Source organism: Nycticebus coucang, chromosome 11 (genome assembly GCF_027406575.1).
Source record: "Nycticebus coucang isolate mNycCou1 chromosome 11, mNycCou1.pri, whole genome shotgun sequence".
NCBI classification, from domain to species: domain Eukaryota; kingdom Metazoa; phylum Chordata; class Mammalia; order Primates; family Lorisidae; genus Nycticebus; species Nycticebus coucang.
Window position 1 is genome coordinate 107,019,425 of NC_069790.1, and position 26,340 is coordinate 107,045,764.

Here is a 26,340-nt window from a genome sequence, read left to right on the forward strand (position 1 = left end):
GTGAAAGTTCTGTGGTACCTGTTCTCTAGTTGCAAAAGAATTTTACTTTAAGCTTCTTTTTTCCCTCCACATGTGAGCCTTCTGTCCATACACACTGGTCTGCTCAATTACTGTGTAAAGGTGTTCTGTTCTCTTCAAAACATATTTAACCAGATTTAAACACTTTCTTTATAGACTTCACTTGAAACGCTTTCTGTGTGCACGTCCACCTACAGCCCCTCACATGCGCTGCTGCTGCCCACTTTCTGCTTAGCACTATGGATGTTCCGGGACATGTCTTTTGTTGCATCTCAGCATCTGCAGGTATTTTTTCTATCATGAATGGACCATTTCAAAAGTAAACTACACAATAGTCTTCTGGTGATAAGTTTACAACAGAATCAAACTAATTCACATATAATTCTGTTCAGTTTTGAAGTTCAAAAATACTCATTCATTCTGGAAAGTATACTCTAAGAAGTGTTTGTGGTTAGATAAGTTTAGAAAATGTAGATCTCCAGAAATGAATAGCAACTCACACAAGCAATGAAGGGATGAGAGGTTGACCACGACTGTTTTCTCCTCTGAGCATCCTGCGGTTTGAGGATGTGCTGGCCATACCCTGCTCCCAGTCAGCCAGGAGGGTTTCTGAACAGTTATAGGTCACAGTAAAACGATGTGTGTCAGGAGGCTGCTACAAAAGTAGAACCTTCCAATGACTACTCTGGTTTATTTCAATCACATTTTTGATATGTTCTTTTTTTTCCCACTTACTTTTTCTTCTGGATGTGGGGAAAATTAATCCAGGCTAATCAAAAGTTTGAGTCAGTCAAGGTTCTGGTACAGTTACAGAGAAGAATGAAAAAGGAAGGTGCTCACAGCTGAGGGTAAGAAACACGGCTGACACATTTGCTGTAGCACAATTCAAGTTTATTCCATTTGTTCTTGCAACACAAAACTTAAACACAGTATTATTTAGCATTCGGATGTACATGAACTAGGATACTTATGAGAAACCCAACTGTGTCCAAAATATGACATTGTGGAAAAATGAACTCAGATATATCAAAATGCACAAAGTACTAGTCTTCCTCCATTACTGCTTAGAAAGATATGATTGTTTCTCCATTTGCAAAATATAATCAGGACAATTTAAGTCTTAAATTTTGCATGCAAAACACTGCAATTGCTTATTTATGTAGGAGGGCACTCTCACCAGCTTCTTCTACACACAATTGAGCATACAGTATTTCATGGAAGAAAACAGAAGCTCAGCTGAAGTTTTAGAAAAAAAAAATCAAATAGGTACATGTACATTTCAAACTCATTATTGGGGAAAGAAATTAATGACTAAAGGGCTCCCTTGTTTGCAGCTTCTATACACTGCACCTATTATCTCTCCTCCATGCCCAGCTGGGTGTAGAAAGGTGAGCTACACAGAGAACCACGTGGGAGCTTTAGGTGCGTTTGAACTAGGGAGTCTTCTAGGTACCAGTCTGAAGCTGCAAGGGAGAATTTATTAGTACACTACTTTAAACAGGTAAACCACCTGTTTTTACTTGATATAGTGCATATGAAATGCCTGGTTTAATACAAAACTACAGAACATGCAAGGTTTTTGAGATGTTAAATATTACTTCAGTGGAGAACAAAACTTATTTAATCTTTTGCTAATGCATGTAGTACCAAAAAGCAGACATAGTTTTAGCTTCTTTTACTCAAAATATGAACATTAAGTGTTGTAAATTTTTCTGCCAAGTGGTTCAGAAATACATTATAAATAACCTAGTTAAAAAAAGAAATTATAAACCATCTTGGTCAGTCTATTCTATCTATGTTTACATGTTATTTTTTCAAGCAATCGCTTCATAATTATGGGGTTTACAAAATGGCTGAGAAAGAAGAGGGAAAGCGAAACAGCCTCTACTGCGTTACAAGGAACACCAGGATAAACTGTACAAAGACTCAACATGTTTTCTATACCACGACGACTGCAGAATGCAGACCAGGTTTAGGAATGGTAGGACAATGCACTCTCTGCCATAGCCGACTACAACAAAACACTTTGAAAGTAACAGTGAAAAACGGTGTCAAGGGAAACATTCAATCCTTTTAAATAGCATTATGCCAAGAGGTGAAAACAAAGATATCAAAACACCCTGTTGCTCTATGATGTTGGTGACAGACTGATAGAGTGCCCTCCGTTTTCAATGAGGATGTCTGTATTTTGGTTCAGTGATGTAGTAAAGTACTGATTACTGACTTTTAACCCAACTCTAACAAGCTGCATTAAGACAGCAGAATTAGCCAGATATAACAAAGTATTTAAACCACCACTTTGTGATTGTTTTCTTGGACGAAGGAAAATTACAGGGTCAGGCTTAGTGATAAGTGAAAAAGCCTACAGGATAAAAAAGGGTTCAAGGGCAGACACACACACATCCCCACCCGCCCCCCCCCCCACACCCCCCCCCCACTAACCAGTCAGCAACTGATTGATAAAACTTGTTATTAGCTAGGGTGACTGTTCGTGATCATCATTTAACCCTGCTGTAGAATGCTACATTGCCTTTAAAAACCATCATTAATTCTTTGTTATCCACAATCTGAATACCAGTCCCTAAACTACCCCTTCCCGTCTTAAAAAATTTGAGGTACATTCAATTATTGTATGACTTGGCTAAAAAAAATTCCAAATACTTTTAGTAAACTTATATGGATGGCAAGTCAAAGAAATCTTAGTATTTTATCAAATTTAAAATTATATTTTAGTTAGTTGTACGGCTCATGAATTAAACATTTGGAGAAGTATCTAGATATTTTTTGTAGGTCATAAACACACCATTTTAGGGCACTGTATTCTAAGAATACAGAGTATATTTTGGAGTTGTCACACTTTATGCAATACATGATTTATACAAGAAACAAAAATACATTATGCAGGTGGGTTGGCAAATGTTCAGCAGAAGCACATCAACAACTCAGGGAAACCAGGTAACAAGCATATTTTAAAAGGAATGAGGCTAAATTTGTCCAAATAGTAAATCTCGCCCCAGTGATAGCTTTGGTGCAGTAAGTAATCAGCATCTGAAATGGGTCTGAGAGAGAGATTGCAAAGAATGTTCCTTGATTCTTCCAACATAACTGAGATCTATCCATTCACATAGAAAATAAAGACAATTCATAGGTACTACAACAACTGCTCTCTTTATATGGTACTAACCGGCTTATGGCTATGATTCTATTTTTAAATCCCCTTTTACTACCAGCAGGAGTTTGAAAGTGTTTCAATGCTATATAAATGTCTGAATCTATAGGAGAAAAAAATATGCATACTGGAATGATTTCTCCTTTAGACTTCCAAAATTTAAGATTTTATAAATAAAACTAGTCAGTTTTATCTAAAGAGACATAAAATCCATGTGAAAGGGGAGAGAAAATCCAAGGTTCGGCCACCCAGCAATTTAGGAGTGTGCCCCTCCTCGCCTTAACTAAGCTTTCACATAAAGCTTAAAGTCACTGAGGAAAGATTTGGTCACCAACCACAGGCAGCGCTCTTAACTATGCCAGGAGCTCCCCAGTAGAGTGCATTCTTAAGGCAGAAAGGCTAGAGCTGATTGCTTAACTCAGCACCCTAAGTTTACTTCGCAGTAACCACTACTGCTTGCACAGTTAGGGCTACCAAATATGTAGAGTTGGCCTTTGTAGGATCAGACCTTCAATACAATCTAATTAATAAATTAGCTAGGGAGCTGAAAAGGTCACACGTTATTGGTATATTTTGTCTTTGCTCTCCCTTGGGTATAAGCTGTATATTTTATAAGAAATAGAAAAGAGACTGACTTGATCAGGAATCCCAGTAAAAGCCTGATCATGCTTTTTCCCCTCTCCTCCAAAATATTGGTATTTTTCTGGTAGTCTGATTTGTTATGAATTTCTCTCTCCCCTCACCCCTCTTAAAGTATTTAGCTGAAGAAGCTGGCAGATAGAGAGTGACAGACAAACAGGCAGCAGTGTGAGGCCACAGGAGAGTCCTTCTTCCCGAGTTACCAGTCCATCCACCCATCACTGGAGAAGAGCTTTGATTGCCTGGTTGTCAGTGGCTTCAAAGGCGGTCAGTCCATCTGGACCTTTCACAGTCTTATCAGCACCCTGGAAAAGACAGGAAAGGGCCCTCATCATTACACAAGCCCGCAGCGGGAGAAGAGAATGTAAGACCAGCCTGCACAGTGCAGGCTAATGTTTACACTGAGAATGGAAAAATCCCTTCATCAACAGAGTCCATTCTGTTACAAAAAAACAAATAAACAAATAAAAATGTTGCCAAGTTTATGAATTTAAATTGTAAAAATGCCACATTATTTTTCAGGCACTAGAAATTTTCAGCTACAAAATTAACAGAGGTAATGATTAGTTTTTATTTATGCTATCATACATTTACCCAATTAATTATAAGCTTTGTAAGATTAACATCCTAGGTGGCATCTGTGCCTCAAAGGAGTAGGGTGCTGGCCCCATATACCAGAGGTGGTGGGTTCAAACCCAGCCCCGGCCAAAAGCTGAAAAAAAAAAAAAAAAAGATAACATCCCCATTTGTAGTACGAGATGGGAGAAAGTAAATCACTTTTGCTGAAGAAGTATTCCTGTTCTTTAGTAGAGTACACAGTATTATTCACATCAAGAACATGTACAGTATACATGTAAAAAGCTGTAATACACGTTACTTGTAAAAAAATACGCAGTAAATGCCTGGGATGTAGGCTGTAAGTAGGTTCCCTGTGACGCTCCTGAGCAAGGGTGTCCAACCTGTAGCCCATGGGCCTCATCCTGACCTTGTGAGGATTTTTTTGGCTTGCTGTGTTGTCAGATATAAAAGTATGCACAGAGCTTTTACATGTGTATTTAATTTGTGGCCCAAGACAACTCTATTTTTCCAATGTGTGGTGCAGGAAAAAAAAAAAGGTAGGACACCGCTTTTCTAGAGAAACCCACCTTTGGCGCAGACACCAGATTGCTCTTAATGCTTAGTTTGCAGAGTGCTGTCCTGGTACATTTGATTTACAACATGGCGTTTCAGTTTTGAGAATCTGCATATGTACTTTTGTGTCTCTATGTTGTTTTATTTCTCTGCCCTTTCTAGAATGAAGTTCTAAGGATGAGTGAGTCTTGACTGCGCTACCTTCACTGTATCCCAGCATCTAGAAGTGCCGGCTGCATGTGGATGAATGTGCTACCAAACCAGTTCTGACCCTTTTAACCCTCAGGGACAAGAATATTCTACTGTCTGAAGGTCCTTTTCGCTAGCTCTGGCCCCAGGCAGCATTTAGTCACACCACCATAAAATCTTACTCTGCTGCTAGTTGCTCAGGCCTACAGAACTGTCTAAACTCGGCAAAAATGGTCCTTGAGCATTAAACACTGGTCAAATGTACCAGTCTCCTCTCCTGTTCATCTTTCCAGGCTCTAAACCCACAGAATTCCTCACTAGTTCCTGAACACACTGTGTGTCATGTCTTGACACATGCAGGGCTCTGTGTGGAATAAATGCCTTACCCACTTTCTCTGCCAAATCCTTTCACCAACAAATTTACTAAATGCTTTACACGCGGTTACTAAGTAAGGGACAAGAGAATCAAAGAAAAACAAGACAGAGAGTCATACCAGTCTGGCTGGTATGGGAGACAAATCAACCAATACAACACTTGTGATGAGCACAGTACCCGCACCACGCACAGAGGAGTGGCCCCCAAGTTAGAGTGGGCTGTGGGAGGCAGGTGGAAGGGTGCACATCTCCTTGGACAGGGCAATGCTTGAGCTGAGTCTTCATAAGTAAATACAGACTGATTAGGTCAACTATGAGTGGCTGACAAACACTCTAGGAAGTATTAAACTATTAGTGTCCTCCTCAGTGTCACTATAAAAGTCTCCATTTCCTCATTCCATAACTGAATTTACCTGCTTCATGGAAGACATGGAACTCAAGAGTCAAGTGGAAGAACATCAGTGAGAACTTTAATTCACTGTGGTGGGTCTTGCAATACAGGTTAAGTGACAAATGGGATTACTGCATTCAAAACAAATGATTTCTTATTTCATTTTGATGGCTGCTGTTTTCTATTACCAGCAGTGTAAACTGTCATTTTACATTAACAAAAATTACATACTACAGTGAATTATCTGTTGCTTTTTAGCTACCAGAGTTTGTTTCCCTTCTTTGGATGACAAGACCCTAATTCCATCCTGGGTAATCATTTGTTCCCTACTGTGGAAGTCCTACGACTATATACATCAAGGTACCATGTACTCCCCTTAGCAAGTGCCAAAGATTTATTTAACCTAAGCAGGAACTCTCCCTAGGATTTTGAATCTGGATTGGAACGATCAAAAGAAAGAGAATAAAAGAAGTTAGAGCTCACTGATTCCTGTGGCACAACTCAGAAGGAACAGCTGAGAAGTTCCTGCTATGCAGAGCCCTGTGGTTGTCCCAGCTCTGGTTTCTTCTCAGGCTGGTCTCCTGGCTTTCCTGCTGATTCTGTGACTAGTCCAGTATCTTTTTTAAAAATTGCTTTTTTACTTGGAGTCAAATTCTGCTATTTGCAACCAAAAATATTTAGTTCATAAAATATTTTAAAAATTTATGTAACTTTTCTAATTATAATACCAATATGTAACAGAAAACTCATAATTTTATAAGCTACCTTGTTTCCCTGAAAATAAGACCGTGTCTTATATTAAGTTTTGCTCCCAAAGATGTGCTAGGTCTTATTTTCAGGGGACGTCTTATCTTTCCTGTCAGTAGGTCTTATTTTCGGGGAAACAGGGTAGATATAACTACTGTTAACAATTCCTTCTATTCTTTGGTTTTAAATATATTTACATATGTATTTTGTTTCAAAATAATTATAAAAGAAACAGAGTTAACTATTTTTATATCACACAAAAGAAACTTTAAGATAAATATTACTAGAGACAAAGAGAAATTTCATAAAAGGTTCACAATTCAAAAATGAAATTAAGAAAACAATTCCATTTGTAATAGCATCAAAAAATACTTTAGAATAGATTTCATAAAGTGAAAACAATTCTTTTAAAAAAGATGAATTAGTCTTGTCAATATGGATAAGAATATTAAATGAAAAAGATTTTTTCTTTTGGAACTTGATGCAGTTCCTAGAGAACTTAAGTATAGTTGGTCCTATTCCTTCCTTGAAGGTCCTATTCCTTCCTTGAAGAAATCTTTTTTAATTGTTTGTTTTTAGTTCTGGTCATTATGTCCAAATCTTTAAACAATATACTGATGCTGTTACTTGAGTTATTAACTTTAGATGTCATTTTTGGCTTCCTGCTAGACAGATGAGGCTTTAGCTCACCACCAACTCCCTTTCTTAGGCCCTTCCAATTTCTAATATGTAAAATGCTATTTTGTTTTTTATAAATTTAAATATTTATTTAGACCTATGTTTTTTGTTCCATCAGTTTTGGTGGTATGGTGGTATCTCAAAAAATAATTTCATCAAGATTCTTCCTCTACATTCAAATCACTCCCTCCAACTCTGAACTTGCTAGCTTTTCTATTTTGCCAAGATTAACTTTTATATTCTAGTCTGGAAAAAGTGTTTTGCTTACTGATTGATTCTTTTTTTTTACTGATCGATTCTTTTTTTTTTTTTGTAGAGACAGAGTCTCCCTTTATGGCCCTCGGTAGAGTGCCGTGGCCTCACACAGCTCATAGCAACCTCCAACTCCTGGGCTTAAGGCGATTCTCTTGCCTCAGCCTCCCGAGTAGCTGGGACTACAGGCACCCGCCACAACGCCCGGCTATTTTTTGGTTGCAGTTTGGCCGGGGCCGGGCTTGAACCCGCCACCCTCGGTATATGGGGCCGGCGCCTTACTGACTGAGCCACAGGGCGCCGCCCTTACTGATCGATTCTTAAGAGTTAAAATAAGTGAACTATGTTTCAATTATTTCTAAGTAAACATTGCACACTGTGGCACCCAGACGCTTAATATGATTTTCTCTCTGTTGTTCCAATGTCCCCACACTCACAAATAAGAGAATGAGGAAATCACATCCACAGCAGTAGCCTGAGTGCTCCCTAAGGTTACAAACTTTGCAACCTATTTGTTACTCTTAGGGTAAAATGCTACAACAAAGAGAACCTAAAACACAATGGACAAATGAAGTTTATTACTTTCACATGGAACAGACCAGCTCTGCCCTGTATGCTCATCTAAGGACCTGGGACCTGTGGGTCCTCTCCTCAGCTATATGGCTGGAGCTGGCTTGGCTCTGCATCTGCGTCCAGACTGCTTGCTGGGGGAAAAGTCCACAGCAAGAGCTTCACATTTTAGGCAATGATTTAGAAGTGACACACATCATTTGTGCATATCCCATCAGCTTAACTTTAGACACAGAGCCATGCTCACTGCAAGGGAAGCTGAGAGACAAGGACTAGCTTAGGCTGTCATGTATATAACTACAACCTGGAGTTCTCTGAAAAGGAAGAACTAAAAATAGACATGGCAGACAATTTGCACCTGCCCTATACTGTTCTGAAAATGCTTTGGAATAAGTCACCAATGTCCTCTACGTGCCAGGTTCAATTAGCATCTGAAAAAAAAATATGGCATCTGAACGCTGATGACAGTCATATCCTAACCCATTAGAGCCTCGCTCTCAAGACTTACTCCACATGCTCCTGTCTGGTTAGTCTGCTTCTCCTTCCTCCTGCACCAACTCCTTTACTCTCTTTCTGCCTGTCCTTTTTACATTGGTTCTGGCCTTCGGCATTCTTCACAACTGTCTCTAATCATCTTCATCCACGCTCAGCCTTTACCCACATCCTGAGGACTGGTTTTGAGACTTAACCCACTTGAAGGGCTGCAAATACCTCAAATTCTACCTCTCTTAAAATGAATCTATAATCTTTCCTTACCAACCCGTTCCTTTCTCAGTACTGTTATGGGGAAGAACACTGTCCCCTTCCAGGAACTGTGGAGACACTATGTAGTTCCTGTTTGCTTTTCAAGCCTTTAGACTCTCTCCTTCTTAACATGTCCCATCTGTCCTTGCTTCTTCAATGCTATCACTACTTTCTTAGTGCAGGACATTCACATAAACATCCTGATTGCATAGACTACTTTTTTTTTTACTTCTTACATCACTATTCCACACCTGTCTGATGATCCTTCTAAAATGCAAGTCTGATCAGACTTTATTTGCCTATCTAAAAGTCTTTAATGGTATCCTCACAAAAGAGAATGAATATAAATATTGATTACAGGACACAAAGGCATAATCTGTTCACCACTTGTACTTCTGTTGTCACACTTATTGCTAAATCCTTTCTACTCTACAGCATAGCTATGCTGCACAACCTGCCATACTGGAACGTATCAGGATCTCTCTTTCTTGTCCTTGTGACTTTTCTTATTGTTGCTTCTGCTTGAAAGGGTATTCTAATTCCCTATTAAACTCTTAGACACTAAGTTTCTAAGGTTTGGCTCAAGTGTCCACTGCTTTGTGAGGTTACAGTTACAGTACCCAGAGGTATAATGACATCCTCATTCATACTACAACCTCCCGCTTGCCTCCCGAGACCATATGTGCCTTCTTCTTCCCTCAGGTCCTAATGTGTTACATGTAGCTGCTGTCACAGCAACCACAGTGCTTAATGCACTGCTTGTTTCAGTCTTTGTCTCCCTTTACTGAAGATGGCCATGGAAGCAACCAGGCTTTTTAGTCTTTGCATTCTCAAGGCGTTGAACAGGGCAAGTAAGAGACAATCAAAAACTTACGAAATTAATTGACACCAACAAGAACTAAGGGACTCAACAAAATGATTATAGTATTATTCATTAAAGACAACATATAGTGAATAGATCAAGAACCTATTACCTTATGAAGAGGTTGCCCACTCACACACTGTATAAAATATTTACTTATTTTCAGGTAATTTTAATATTGAAGACCCTTTGGTTCTGACATCTGATTAGAACAGAGACTAGGTTCATTTGCCTATATTTAGAACATGATTCAGGGAGAAAGTTTTCTGAAGGAAGAAAAACTTGCTATGGCCATATTAAAGACTAGAAGTAAAAGTTTTAAGGCATTGCAAATAATTTATTGATCATCAGAAACCACACTTTTGGATAATCAAGTATTACTTGATAATATGTTTTAGAACAGGGGGCATATTTAAAAAAATTTCAAGTCCTGCTATCTCTGCCCATGAATAGTTTACAACATAGCTGGAAAGATAAGATATACAAGCATGAAACAACAAGAATCTGAACCTACTTACTTGTCACTTTTATCTGCTCCTTATTTCAGATAGCCTAATTCCACTGTATACTATTAGTTCTTAACATGTACAAATAGGTCAAGAAAACCAGATTAGTAACATTTTACAAGATTGTGGAATGGCACAAATGCGATGTGTTACTGTGGTGCATTCTGAAGCTACAGAACATTTTCACACTCAATTCATAAAGTGATTCAACAAATATTTACTGAGTTCTATTCAGTGCCAGATGTAGTTTTGGTAAATAAAAACTAGAAGACGCCCCAGTCCATCCACTTACATGTGGTTACGGCTGCTTCTGTGTATGATGGCAGAGATAAGAAGCTACAGAGACCGCACGGTGGAGGCGGCACGAAGCGACTGCATGGCAGGCGGCGCCCAGATATTCACTACCTGGCCCTTGACAGAAAATGTTTGTTTACCAGTATTGTAGGACATGAAGGATAAGGAGAGACTAGTTCTCGCTGTTTCACAACATCTGGGACAGAGGATCACACATGTAAATAGATTGCTGTGGCAAATACTAAAAATAGAGACAAACCATTACATTCTTTGATTCTCAGTATAATCCTGAGGTATGAATACCGTTAATCCTGCTCAGTTCAGATGTCAAGTGATTCATTGGTTATTAAGTTATACATCAGGCCGTACAGGTTTTCTTAGACAATTCTGCCTGCACCACTTTGCCTCAAACAATGAGCTAACGACGTGGCGGGGACAACACAATGAACCCTAGCATCGACCTCGCGCCTGACCTCTTTTACTGTTTTAAAAATTCAATTCTTTCAATCTCAGCAAACTCTAAAGAGATGTGTACTTCAAAGTTTTCTAAGTAGCCAGACCAACTTATTCATATGACAAAAAAACGAGATCCACATATATAGATAAGAAATGAGACATATTTCATATTTCATTTAATTCCTTATTTGGACACAGTGACTATAGTTCATTTTCATATGAGAGGCCTGAATTTGTTCTTATGTTACCCCTAGTAAAAATATGATTTAACATATGATTTTATCTTTCATAATCATAGTTAGACAAGAATAAAAAGATCATTTCAAGATTTCAGAGAAGAATTCATTGTGGAGGGTGGAATAAAGAACTGAACTTCCAAATCACTCCTCTTCAAGGACATTCAGATATTATGCTGTTATGTTAATTAGGCACACCATAAGTTTCAGCTGAAAAAGTTTGCCTACACTTGAAGTTATTTTCATAGCACTTTTTTCCTTTTTTTCTATAAACCCTTTATCCTGTAGTAAATGTTCCCTTTTCTGAAAAGTACATCAATCCTAACAGGTCTTAGTACTTGCAGGGAATTTCTGATGTGCTGGGCACTGTCACAGAGGCCTCTACACATCATCTCATTTAATAACTCCTTGGCTGTACTGACAAGAAGTAAAATGTTGTGGTTACAGACACAGGCTCTGGTTACTGACTGGTTTTTGGATTCCAACTCCCCTTTTTACCAGGTGGGCAAATTTCCTAATTGCTCTGTGCCTTAGTTTCCCCAGTGATAAAACGAGGGATAAAAATCATACCTACTACATGGGATTACTGTGATGATCAGATAAGCTAATATGCAGTATACACAAAACACTCATAATAGGACTTCCATGTGGGAAGTGTCATTTAGCTGTGAACTATTTTATCCTCTTACCAACTCAAGGTACTAAGTACCAGCCCACTTCAGAGAAGAGAAAACTTAGGCTGAGATATCAAGGAACTTGCTCAAAGCCATAGAGCTAATAAGAAGTGAGAACTGAATTTGGAAGGGGGGGTGCGTGGCACCACAGATTCTGTCACTAACAGAAATTATACTTAGAAAATAATGATGTGCGCTAGTCTAAAAGACCTACATGGTTAAGAACAATGAACTCACAACAGGCACACGTGTGTAAAGAGTTGTGAAACCTAACACAACCATGCCAGGGTTCAACATTTTCTGTTCTGGTTCTCTAGTTATTTATGGGGTAAATTTTATGACTCTTTCATTCCGGTAGGCCCTTTATAATGCAGTTTCTTTTTAAGGTAAGACAATTGTCTTTGAGAATCACAGCATTAAATTTTTTGAAACCAGATTTGCCCATATGATATACAACAGAATTTTAGTGGTTCCGGATGACCGTACCTGTATGCCTGAGGCCATGTGATTGCTACCTAGATGTTATTTTAAGCAGTGCAGTAAATGGAGTAACAAATGTTGCTTCTACCTGCAAGTGCACTTGCTTATGCTGAGAATGGCCAACTCCCAGCACTTCTATCTTAAACATTTAATTCTTTTTCTTTTTATTTTTTTTTATTAAATCGTAGCTGTGTACATTAATGTAATTATGGAGTACAATGTGCTGGTTTTATATACAATTTGAAATATTTTCATCAAACTGGTTAACATAGCCTTCACCACCTTTTCTTAGTTATTGTGTTAAGACATTTATATTCCACACTTAGTAGATTTAACACGTACCTTTGTAAAATGCACTTTAGGTGTGGTTCCACCAACTACCCTCTCTCCACCCATCCTTCCCCCTCCCCTCCCCTTCCTCTCTTCTTTCCCCTTCATTTTGGGCTGTAATACGGAAGTGTGGGTGCTTATAAATTGGTTTCATAGTAGGATTGAGTACAGTGGATACTTTTTCTTCCATTCTTGAGATCCTTTGCTAAGAAGAATATATTCCAGCTCCACCCATGTAAACATAAAAGAGGTAAAGTCTCCATCTTTACCTGCATAATATTCCATGGTATACCTATACCACAATTTATTAATCCAATCATGAGTCGATGGGCACTTGGGCTTCTTCCATGACTCAGCAATTATCAAGTGGGCTGCAATAAACATTCTGGTGCAAATATCTTTGTTATAAAGTGATATTTTGTTTTCTGGATATATACCTAGTAGAGGAATTGCAGGATTAAATGGTAGGTCTATTTTTAGATCCCTAAGTGATCTCCAAACATTTTTTCCAAAAGGATAATATCCATCATCCTTTTATGATCTGAACACTTACAAGAAATAGGTATAGAAGGGACATTTCTTTTTTTTTTTGCAGTTTTTGGCCAGGGCCCGGTTTGAACCCGCCACCTCCAGTCTATGGGGTTGGCGCCCTACTCCTTTGAGCCACAGGCGCCGCCCATAGAAGGGACATTTCTTAAACTGATAGAGGCCATCTACAGCAAACCCACAGCCAATATCATATTCAATGGAGTTAACTTGAAGTCATTTCCACTCAGATCAGGAACCAGGCAAGGTTGTGCACTGTCTCCACTGCTTTTTAACATTGTAATGGAAGTCTTAGCCATTGCAATCAGGCAACAAAAGGCAGTCAAGCATATCCAAATAGGAACAGAGGAGACCAAACTTTCAGTCTTTGCTGATGATATGATTCCCCTAGAAAAACCCAGGGATTCAACTACAAAACTCTTAGAAGTGATCAAAGAATACAGCAGCGTCTCAGGTTACAAAATCAATACTCACAAATCTGTACCCTTCATATATACCACAACAGTCAAGCTGAAAAAACAGTCAAGGACTCTATTCTGTTCACAGTAGTGCCAAAGAAGATGAAATATTTGGGAGTTTATGTAACAAAGGACGTGAAAGATCTCTGTAAAGAGAACTATGGAACTCTGAGAAAAGAAATAGCTGAAGATATCAACAAATGGAAAAACATACCATGCTCATGGCTGAGAAGAATCAACATTGTTAAAATGTCCATACTATCCAAAGCAATATACAATTTTAATGCAATCTCTATTAAAGCACCACTGTCATATTTTAAAGACCTTGAAAAAATAATACTTTGTTTTATATGGAATCAGAAAAAACCTTGAATAGCCAAGACATTACTCAGAAATAAAAACAAATCAGAAGGAATCACGCTACCAGACCTCAGACTATACTACAAATCAATAGTGATCAAAACAACATGGTACTGGCACAGAAACAGAGAAGTAGATGTATGGAACAGAATAGAGAACCAAGAGATGAACCCAGCTACTTATCATCATTTGATCTTTGATAAGCCAATCAAGAACATTCAATGGGGAAAAGACCCCTTATTTAATTTAACAAATGGTGCTGGGTGAACTGGCTGGCAACCTGTAGAAGACTGAAACTGGACCCACACCTTTCACCATTAACAAAGATAAACTCTCACTGGATAAAAGATTTAAACTTAAGACATGAAACTAAAAAGAAGAGAGTGCAGGGAAAACACTTGAAGAAATTGGCCTGGGAGAATATTTTATGAGGAGGATCCAAAGGGCAATTGAAGCAACACCAAAAATACATTACGGGGATCTGATCAAACGGTCTGTGAAGCTAGTGAATGATGCCCCATGATCATATCAATGTACACAGCTATGATTTAATAATAAAGAAAAATAAATAAACCCATTTTAACCATAAAAAAAAAAAGGCACAGGGGGAAGATGCTATGGCTTGAATGTTTGTTTTCCTCCAAAATTCAGGAGGTGATGGTATTGGAAACTGGACTCTTGGGAGGTAATTAGGTTATGATGGGATTATGCTCTTATAAGAAGATAACAGGAGAGATATTTCTCTCTGTCTCTCTCTTTTCCTCCCTCTCGTCTGTGAACCAGGAGAATCTGCACCAAGAACTGATACCCTGGTCTTAGACTTCCCAGCCTCCAGAACTGTGAGAAATAAATGTCCATGAAGTTAAAAAATAAAAAATAAAAAAAATAAAAAGATTTTGCACAGCCAAGAATATGTACACATTCAGTACGTAAAGTAAGCAGACAGCCCTCAGAATGGGAGAAGATATTTGCAGGTTATGTCTCGGACAAAGATTTAATAACCAGAATCCACAGAGAACTCAAACGTATTAGTAAGAAAAGAACAAGTGATCCCGTCTCAGTGTGGGCAAGGAACTTGAAGAGAAACTTCTCTGAAGAAGACAGGCACACGGCCTATAGACACACGACAAAATGCTCATCATCCTTAATCATCAGAGAAATGCAAATCAAAACTACTTTGAGATATCATCTAACTCCAGTAAGATTTGCCCACATCAGAAAATCCCAAAACCATAGATGTTGGCATGGATGTGGAGAAAAGGGAACACGTTTGCCCTGCTAGTGGGAATACAAATGAAAACATTTAATGCTTAATTCAAGTAGCAAATTCCATATCACAGTCATTTCCCCTGAGGACTCAACAGTGCTCATACTTGAGAGGGGTTTTCAAGTTTTAATAACTGCCACCTTGATTAAAAACCAAAAACATAGAAAACACATTTATCAAAAACATCAGTGTTATCAGAAAAGATGGTTTTCTATATTTTCTAACAACTGATTTTTGGTTATTTTTTACTCTCTATAAGCAATTGTAAGTAAAACATTAGGCACTTTGACTTCCTTTTCATAAATAGAACACAGTTAAAAGTAGTGCAGCACAATAATCACACACACGTATATATTTGTAGAGTTAGACTTTCTAAGAAGACATTCTTAGAAAGAATGATATGGTGTGAAGCAGAGAAACAAACAAACAAAAAAACAGTTTCTTTTGGATTTCCTCTTCTCAGATATTGTTTAGTATGCTAAATATCACTAGTGATGTAAGACAGTCCTAACAAATTAAGTATGCTGTCAGTTTACTTTGTAATCTAAGAATAAAACAGTAATTACAAAGTTTCAAAATTTTAATTAAGTCCTCAATTCATGGAATTTTGATTCTCTTATGCTGGGGTTAGCCTTTTCTGTTTATTCCTATAGGCGGTTGAGTCATTTTTAATAGCAGGTATACCCTATAAGGATGGAGTTTGAACACACAGTAAGTACCTGGAATCTTAGAATCTAAGTTCTAAATTACAGCAAAGATAACACTGTCAAAAGGTTGAAAAAAATAAATCCTAAATATTTAGGATAAATATATTACTTGTGCGCAAATTTAAATTACACACTATTTTAAACTGCACACTAACTTTATGGCCAACCTGTGTAACACTGACACTATAAAAATGTACATGATAGCGTATTAGTGGTACAAAAAATTTTTCCTAAGAGAATTGTGAATTGGTTTTATGACAGCAAAACTGGATTAACAAATCAAATTATATGCAACTGAAAAATACAGTAGTCCACCCCTAACTGTGGGGGATATGTTCCAAGATCCCCAGTAGACGCCTGAAATTGCAGATAGTACTGAACCCTATATATACAGCCATGCAGTGCTTAATGACAGGAACACATTCAGGGAAACGAGTCATTAGGGGATTTTTTTCATGGTGTGAACATTGTAGAGTGTGCTTACACAAACCTGTATGGTTTGCCCTACTACAGACATAGGCTGTATGATATAGTCTATTGTTCCTGGGCTACCAATCTGTATAGCATGTTACTGTACTGAACACTGTAAGCAGCTGTATTAATAGCACATGGTAGGACTGATGTATCTAAACACAGAAAAGGTATAGTAAAAATGTGGTATAAAAGATAAAAGTGGTATACCTGTTTGGGGCACTTACCATGACTGGAGCTTACAAGATTGGAAGTTACTCTGGGTGAGTCAGTGAGTGAGTGGTGAGTGAATGCAAAGGCCTAGGACATGACTGCACCCTACTGTAGATTTTATAAACACTGTATGCTTCAGCCACACTAAATTTATTTTAAAAAGGTTTTCTTTCTTTAGTAATAAATTAACCTTGGCGTACTATAATTTTTTCCTTTGAATAACACTTAGTTAAAAAAACACTATATTATTGTACCAAACAAAATATTTCCTTTCTTTATATCGTTATTCTATTAGCTTTTTTCTATTTTTAAATTTTTTTACTTTTGGAACTTTTTTGTTAAAAACTAACACATGCATGAACACACATTTGCCTAGGCCTGCACAGGGTCAGGATCATCAGCATTACTGTCTTTCAACTCTTCATCTCGGCTCTCTGGAAGGTCACTGGGGCAGTAACATGTGGAGCTGTCATATTCTGTGTTAACAGTGCCTCCTTCTGGAACGCCTCCTCAAGGACCTGGCTGAAGCTGTTTCACATTTACTGTTTTCGCCCCCCCAAATAAGTAGAAGGAACACACTCTAAAATAATGATAAAAAGCACAGTAAATTCATAAGCCAATAACATATTTATTTTATTACCAAGTATTACATACTGTAAATAATTGTTTATGCTATCCTAGCACTTTTATACAACTAGCACCACAGTAGGTTTGTTTACACTAGCATTGCCACAAACACTGAGTAATATGTTGTGCCACAACTTTCCAATGGCTACCAAATCCTTTTCAGCTTCATTATAATCTTGGGAGACTATCGCTATACATGTAGTCTGCCGCTGTTTTAAATATTATTATGCAACACAGGACTGTACTATGTTTTTTCCTATACATATGTTCCTATGATACAGTTTAATTTATAAATTAGGCAAAGTAAGAGATTAACAATAATAATAAAGTAAAACAATCATAACAATATGCCATAATGAAAGTTTATGAATGTGGTCTCAGAAAAAAATGTTATTGTATAATAACCTTACTCAGCCACTTTCAGATTATGGTTGACCACACGGATCACTGAAACCACAAAAAGCAAAACTATGAGTGGGGAACTACTGTAAATGAATTTTTGGACTTAATGAAAGTATATCAACTAATATATGTCAAGAATAGTATTTCATGTTTAACCATCTTCTAAATACTGTATTCATATAACACTGTTACTCTTCAGATATTTGAGATTTTAATCAGAAAGACTTGTATAGTACCAAACAATAAAAAATCCTCAGATCACTGTCCTAAAAGCTTATTTGGCTACATTAATTAACATAACTTCAATAAGTGCTAACACAGTCTAATAAAAGCATATACAGTAGAACTTCCACATTTGACTGCCTCCTTACAATGACCACCACCTCAAGTTTACCCAATTTTCATAGACCAGATGTGCACTATATGTATTTATCATTACAGTAGGCCTAATTCTGTACTGTTGACAACCCTTTGGTAACTTACAGAGGTTCTGCTGTACAATGATATACCATCAACTTGTAGCACTTAGGAAGTATCATATTACCACTGTGGGTTAGGGTTTTAAAATGATGTGCCCTATAAATTCCACATTTATGAGATAGAGTAGGGGTCGGCAAACCATGGCCCTAACGCTTGTTGTTGTAAATAAAGTTTTACTGGAATGCAACCACGCTTGATAGTTAAAGAATCTCTATGGCAGTTTTAGAGCTACAATGGCCAAGTTTTTATGACAGTGACCTGCAAAAGCATACCTAATATTTAAGAAAAAGTCTGCCAACCTTTGCATTAGAGCATATTTTTATGCCATGTTTTAGTTTCTCTTTTATTCCAAAAGTTTCCTGGTTAAGATATTTTAGGGCAAAAAAGGGGACCTTATTCCACTGAGATAACTACATCCTAAATGACATGATTGCAATTTGCCAGTTCCTATTTTGGTAAAAACAGGCTGACATGTGTTGGGTGTGGCCATTTTACTGACTGCCGTGCTGGTCAGTTGCCACCTCTCTGTCAAGATGTTTCCCAGGCTCCCCGCAGTCTTCTTTTTCATACTCTCACTCCTCTGCTGCTGCTGAATCTCCCACGATGCCTCTTAAGCTTGCATAATCAGCCTCCTCTCCCTTGTCTCTTCTGGCCAGTTTACCAAGGTTTCTCACCTGCTCCGGATTTGGTCTAAGTTCTAGGAGTTTTTTGATCACCCCCCTTCCTTCTCGTGTGTTATTATTTACCAATTATTTGGCTCTAGCTTTTTTTTTTAATTCAGCTTTTGTTTTGCATTTCAATGATTTGTTTAGTTATTTAATTTCTTGCTTATGACTTCTTGCATCTCTGTCTTTTGTTTTGGGATTGCTTCTTCCTGAAGCACATCTAACTTATCACTGTTGCTCAGGAGTACTAGGTACCTCTGGGTTAAAATGGGATCAGCTCCTACCCTTTTGCCAAAATAGTCTTGCTCATATGTGGAAATGTTTTCATCTTTACCCTACTCTGCCTGATTTCTGTCTTTCAAGGATTCCTTATAATGTTTTATCTATCAAACCGAAAGCAGGTTATGATTCCTTCACTTTAAAAAACATCTTTTCTGTCCCTAGGGATAAAAGGGTGGTATCACAACCCTTTAGGGTCTGTGCTCAGACCTTAACCTTGAAATAAAAACCTCACATCTGTTGATCTCTGCATTTTCCCTCATTTACCAGCTTACCAGTTAAAAATAAGGACACATCTTTTTACTGTGTGTGCAGATATGTGCACATTCCATTTCTCATAACTGTCCTAATGGTAATTCTGAAAGGAAATTTTATGTAGTAGAAAAAAATAAAAGCTGCTGAATCACACATTTGGAACAAATCTTGAGTCCATTACATTCTATCTGCCCTTCAGGCAGTTCCACCTCCCTGAGACAAATGGTTTCTTTACCAATAAAATGGAGATAATAATACTTAAGTACCTGTATTTGGGTTGATAGTAAATTATAAATAATACAGCCTATCATCTAAGAATACTCTAAAAATATTTCTTTGTTTTTATAATTTTTACTCCATTAGTTGAGATCCTACTGACTTTCTCAATTCCTGTTTATTTATCCTGACATTTTTCCTATGCTAACAATAAACCAGCTGGATAATGTATTAGAAATGGCAAGAAATCTGGAGTTCTTAAACTAAGTCCTCTAAAATGAATTCACAATAATCTATAAGAATTCTACTGTTGAAAACAGGTAGAACAAATTAGACTTAAATATTGATTGTAACTTTTAAAAGATGCACTGAATAGTCTTATTTTAGCAATTACAGATTTTTTTGAAAGAGCATAATCAATTTCTTTTTTTTTTTTTTTTGTAGAGACAGAGTCTCACTTTATGGACCTCGGTAGAGTGCCGTGGCCTCACACAGCTCACAGCAACCTCCAACTCCTGGGCTTAAGCGATTCTCTTGCCTCAGCCTCCCGAGCAGCTGGGACTACAGGCGCCCGCCACAACGCCCAGCTACATAATCAATTTCTTTAAAAATTCTGGCTAACAAAGCTACTGAAGAAGCTTATGAAAAATAAAATTGTAGTAATTAATTTTGAAAAAGCAGAACTAAAATTTACCATGCTGTTTTCAAAAAGGTAAAAAGAAAAATTGCTTTCTTTCATATAAAACAAATAACAGCTTTACATGGTTTTAACTATTCTGCCATCAATATAGCCATTTCTGAATATCACTTATTTGGCTACAGAAACCAAAGGTCAGACACAAATACAAGAACAATATGGACAAAGGAAAAGAAACAAACTAGTTAAACGTAAGACAACTCAATTCACATTTAATAATTTAGTAAAACAGTACATACCCACAGAGATTGTTCTGGGATAACATATGAGGGTCCATTGTACAACAAATTAAGCCAGCTTTTCAGGAACTCAATTAATGTAGAAGATTCTTTAATAATGGAAACTTGTAACTACTAGGTTTCAATGACCCGAAGAGTCACAAGGAGGAATACAGTACAGTGGTTTGGTATACAGAACAATGGTTTGGTCTCTCCTTAGTATAAAAATAATTGTATCTTGTTTTGTTTTTTCTAGGAGGAAACAGAGACCTATCAGAAACAAAAATTGTTTGCGCTATAGTTTGAGGTATGGCTAAAATGAAAAGAGCATGTCTGGACAGCTCACTTTAGTAAATGACCAGAGCCCTAAGCTAAAAAAAAGATCCATCCCAGGGAGGTTTTTATTTTTAGAGAACAAAACTCTTGACTAGGTAGAAAAGGTCAGGGAAAAGGGGAGAGACAGGGTAAGGAAGGAACCATTCATTTATTTCACTACACACTGAGCCAGCAGACAGGTGAAGCCAGGGTAATGAAGTGGACACCGAGGAAGAGAGGAGAGAGACGGACAAAAAGAAAAGCCCCAGGTAAAGCTGTGCCTCAACTGTAGTTACATGTGTAAGAGAGTCAGTCAAATTTTTCTACTATTTAAGTCGGTCTGAGCTGGGTTTAGTTACTTAACACTACAAAGAGTCTGAACTAATACAATATGGGAATTATATAAAAAGTCCATGAACTGCAAATCAGTACCTGTAGCCTGTGGCAACCAGTTTTTGGTAAAGTAAGCAAAAATATTTCTCCTGAGATGAAATTATCTAGTGGTTTTCAAAAGTACTCTGTTATCTTTTCATAGGTATGGGTAGCAATGGACAGCAGCGACTAGACATTTCTGTGAGCACACCTTATCACAGATGCTGGCACCACGATGGCAAAAAGCAGTATTTCCATTTATTTTGGCTTTTTGAGAACGGCACCATTCACATCAATATGGCGTGAAGTATCTAAAGATTACTGTTGACCAAAAACTAAAACAACAAAAAACATACTTAAAGAAATCCAGTAACTGTGGTTAACATAAATCTAAGGGTGAAAAAAGACCTTAGTTTTAGAGGAGCTGAATTAACTACCTTCAAAACCGTATCTTTAAAAACTTGTCAATAAAGTTGTTAAGAGATAAATATGCTATCTTCTTTCGCAATATTCTCTGTAGCTTATTGAAGCTGACCCCAAGAAGTATAAAATCCTCTCTAGCCTTCGCTCTGATAAAAGCTCCTATTTACTGAGTGCTTCTGTGTCAGGCCCTGCAGCCAGATGCTCCATGTACATTTATTCATTTAATTTCTAGTTCTTCCTTGCTTCTTTTAAAGAGCAGGGCTTGTCTTAAATTCCCAAATAACGTATTATGAACAGCTCTTGCCAGAGTATGGTCATGATGACAAGCTTGGAATTAATTCTGGTTGCCTCATTTTATGAAAATCTCTGGCTTTCCAGCATTTGCAAAGCTCCATCTAGTATGGCTAGAATGGCTGCAACTAACTCATCAATTCTGAGGCAGGATTTTGAACTTCATCTAAGGGCTTATAACTGTTAAAGACAACATATATTGGAAAACTCCTGTTTACCACCATCTCCATTACATCAAGAACACAGATGCCTTGGAGAACCTTTACTTATGCAAACTACCTTAAATAATTTTGCTCAGTATGTCCTACAAGAAATGAAGCTTACAATTTGTAAACCAGTGGTATTCAAAGTGTATTGTGTGAACCTGATGGCAGTTGGGTTCTGGCAAACTGTTACTTGTCCACAAAGCATTTTCTGTATCACTAAGTATAATATGATGCTTACTTCAGCTAACCTTTTTTCATAAAAAGGAGACTGCTGATTTCTGCCCAAGCTCCTTACTCATCATGAACTGGTAATAGTTTGTGGACTGGCTATTTTGAATAATGCCATTCAAGACTTCAAGTTTGGATACTGCTGTTGGTTTTCTGTTCCTGCTACCACACAAAATTCAAATAAATCAACAAGCAAATACTTAGCTTATATAGCAGTGGAAAAAGCAGTAAAAATCAGCAATTGACCTCACCTTTGACAGAAGCAATTTCACACAGGAAACATGACCCTCATAGACAGCAGACAGAAGAGGGGTAATATGATGTTTATCTGGAGCCTACGAAATAATGAATAAAGAGGTAAGTGTATTCACTTTTCCCTTCTTCCTTCTTTCTAGACCTAATTAGAAAACTCTTATAAATATATTAAAATCATTGTTTACATACTTGCCTTTCTACACAAAATCACTCCACAGAGGCAAATTCCTAGTCTCTTAGTGAGCCACCAGAGGCCTAAGCCTATAGCAGCGTCTGTCCTTGTGAGTCAGTATACTAAGGGAGAGGGAGAGAGCTTTGACCTCTGCTCAAATCCTGCCTCTGCCACTTACTGAGGGATTAGTTATTTAGCCTCCCTGAACCTCAATTCCCCACCACTGTGGAAATGCCAATGTGGTCCAGTAAGGGAAGAGAGGGGTAGAATATAGCTGATGAGGAAGTAAAAGAAGACTGTCACACAACTGGGCCAGGTGATATGGTTCCCTGAAATGTGAAAAGTTCATCTCACTCTCTGTCATGATTACATGGACATTTTTCTAAAACTCTAAAATGCAGAAGCTACAAGAGGCTAGAGGCAGGAGATGACTATTCTTGTCTGACCACTTGCCCAGTGACCTTTGTCCAACCTATGACTGCAAAGTCCTGTGCTCTGTGACATGATAGTCATTGCTACCTACAGACAGCACTAACTCCCCATGCTTTAGAACTTGAAAGCAACAGCCAAGGAAGAAACACCTTAACCCTTGGTTTTATCAGCATTAAAAAGTCAGTTTTTGGCTTATTTTTAAAAAATCCCAACTATATATTTCAAAGTTACAGGAAATATGGTATAATTTCAGATCATATTCTTATTTAAAATGACGTTTTTATAACCATTTTGTAATCTACAGAAAACAACCACCCAAAGCATAAAACAGAAATTTCTTCCAGAATGACAACATTCTCTACATACATTAATATCTGCTCCCTTCAGCAGCAGAAACTCCAGGATTTCAAGCTGCCCACAATCTGCTGCATAATGAAGAGGCTTCCTTCCACCTTCTAGTGTCCGGTTGACGTCTTCTCCCTAGTTAAGAGAAGCCAAATAAACACAGTATTTGCACTGACGAAGACTGAAAAAGGGAAATGAGGCATCTGGTATTTTTACTCTTAAAACCATGTAAGAATTTTGTGAAACAATTACATTTCTCACAAAGTGAAATAAATAGCCAAAAACGTGAAATGAAACTCTGCACAACAATTAACATAGGGTATGACAGTAGTTCAAGTCATGATTAGTCAAGTTGGAAACAACACATAATAATGATAAAGGTAATGAAATGTATTACTGTGCTTCATTTCTAAGGAGTTCAAACAGCATAATGTCAGTACGTGACCACAAAAGACTGGTGAGTTTAAGAACTGAGATTTTATGCAGTTCATATGACATGTATCAAATTTGTTAAAGAAAGCATTCCTACTTTGATGTACATAGCCATCATTATCACAAGCTAATTTCAGTATCAGTTATTAAGAATTTATTAAGTTCATCCAACATTTACTAAAGCCCTATCGTACAGCAGGCACTACGCTAGGCCATGGGGAGACAGAGGTCTCCCTTCTGCATGGAGCTGATCATCCAGTGTGGGCAGATATTAAATACAATAATCACATATGCAAATGTATAATTTCAAAATATAAATGCTATAAAAATCAGAAACACAGGGCTACACAAATATGTATCAGGAGAAAAAGACAACCTTAATTATGAATTAAGTGTAGTGTAGTGTCAGAAAATAAACTTAAGGCCTCAAAAGGTAGCTTCTCTCATTGAAAATTAACTGAGACTCAAACAATAACAACTATAACCACTTTTTCTAGTGACCAGCTACAACATGTTTGGCACTGTGCTATATATATTATTGCTGATCTTCAAACCATGCTAAGAGAAGCTCCCCATTTAATATATGAAAGGTCTGAAGTTCAAAGAGGTGAAATCACTTTCCAACTTGGTTCAGTTAGTAACAGAGTAGAGATCTAAACTCATTCTCTTTTCTAAACCACCATGCTGCTTTTCGTTTATTTGCCCCTTCCCTCTTAGGAGAGTTCAGATTTTACAGAGTAGCAAAATGTCTCAAAGAGGTTTTTTTTTTTTCTTCTCTCAACACTTACCTCATTCACTTAGCATAGGTTGGTCAACTCATCAAATCACTAAATCAAGATGTTTAGAGCTCTATCATTTCATAGCTATTTACTAACTGTTCTTTCAAAAACATATATGCTTTTTACTTAGGTTTGTTTTTGCCCTCCTTCCCATTAATTTGGATACTATAGGTTCTCCAAGTCTTAACCAATCAAGATTTACTCTCTTAAAATCACAGGAATCAGTCGGTATTTAAATACTGTATGTAGTGCCCTTCCAACTTTTCACGTGTGCCTTCTTTCCCAATGGATCACAAATTCCTTGAGAGTGAAATGCTCTCCTTGTATGTTTTCTTCTTTATATCCTCCTACACGGCAGTATATTGCAGAGGTTAAGAGCATGAGCTCCATCACCCTTAGACCTTGGGCAAATTACTTTATGTGTATGAGTTTTCTTAACTGTAAAACAGAGATAACAGTACCTACTTCTCATGGAATTGTGGGAATTAAATTAGATGATCCATGTAAAGCACTTAAATAACACATAAGCTAATATTAATAGAAATATGATTAGCTATTATATCTATGTACATAATAGATATACTCACCGAACTGAACCAATTACTTAATTGCAAGCATTCTAAGGGCTGATATCACCTGCCTACCACAGTAATCAAAGGTGCCACTGGAGCATTAAGTCAGGGCACTAAATTATACAGTATTCTCAAGTTCCAGCCCAGATATGCATTTCAAATATATGGTTTCTTTGAGGAATCAAGAGTTTTAAAATAAATCATTTTCCTTCTCCGAATTACTAGATGATAAAACAAGGGCATATTTCTGTTTAATGACTAAAATACAAATAATTCAAGATATGATTTAATGTACTTTATAAAGACAAATTTAAATAGTAAACGGAATTGGTACACTGCCTTAGTCTTTATTCACAACTGTAAATGTAAGGCTTTCAGGGAAAGAGAGATACTGCTTAAAGATTTACAAATAAAACTATTTTTCCATCTACTATTATTTCCTTTTGATTATTAATATTAACTGGTCAGGACTTTAAGTGCTATTTATTCAAAGCAAATAAATATTTGCAGTAAGTAATAGGTAAGATGGATTTGTCAAAGATATTTCCCTGAATAGAAACATCACATCCTCCCATGTACTAGTACAAAATGAAATGAAGTTGTGAGTTTAAACTTTCTCCTTTATCCTTTCAGATCTTTACATTACAATTCTTATTTTAGCAGACAAAATAAAGATGACACTGGAAATGCTTTGTGTGACTAACACAAAAATTCCACATCTTCAGGGCCTCAGCAAAGCAGTACTTATGGAGAAACTCACAGCAGTTAAACGTCTGCATTGGGAAAGTAGAAGGACTTCAAATAATAATCTTTGCACTTCTATCGAAAGAAACTAGAACAAAGCAAATTAAATCCAAGGTAAGTAGGAAGAAAAAAATAAAGATCAGAGCAGAAATCAGATAGAAAACAGAAAAAT

General features: G+C 37.2%; 1 protein-coding gene across 1 annotated transcript in view; it reads right to left on the bottom strand.

The window, feature by feature from the left end:
* Positions 1-892: 892 nt before the first annotated feature.
* The window catches only part of MTPN (myotrophin), a 50,831-nt gene continuing 25,383 nt past the window's right edge, over positions 893-26,340 (bottom strand). Inside the window, exons 2-4 of the mRNA XM_053608844.1 lie at positions 23,663-23,776; positions 22,689-22,772; positions 893-4,131 (exon numbers count right to left, since the gene is read on the bottom strand). Of these exons, the coding sequence (XP_053464819.1) occupies positions 4,045-4,131; positions 22,689-22,772; positions 23,663-23,776 (285 nt within the window). The 3' untranslated portion in view covers positions 893-4,044. The remainder of the gene's footprint in view (positions 4,132-22,688; positions 22,773-23,662; positions 23,777-26,340) is intronic.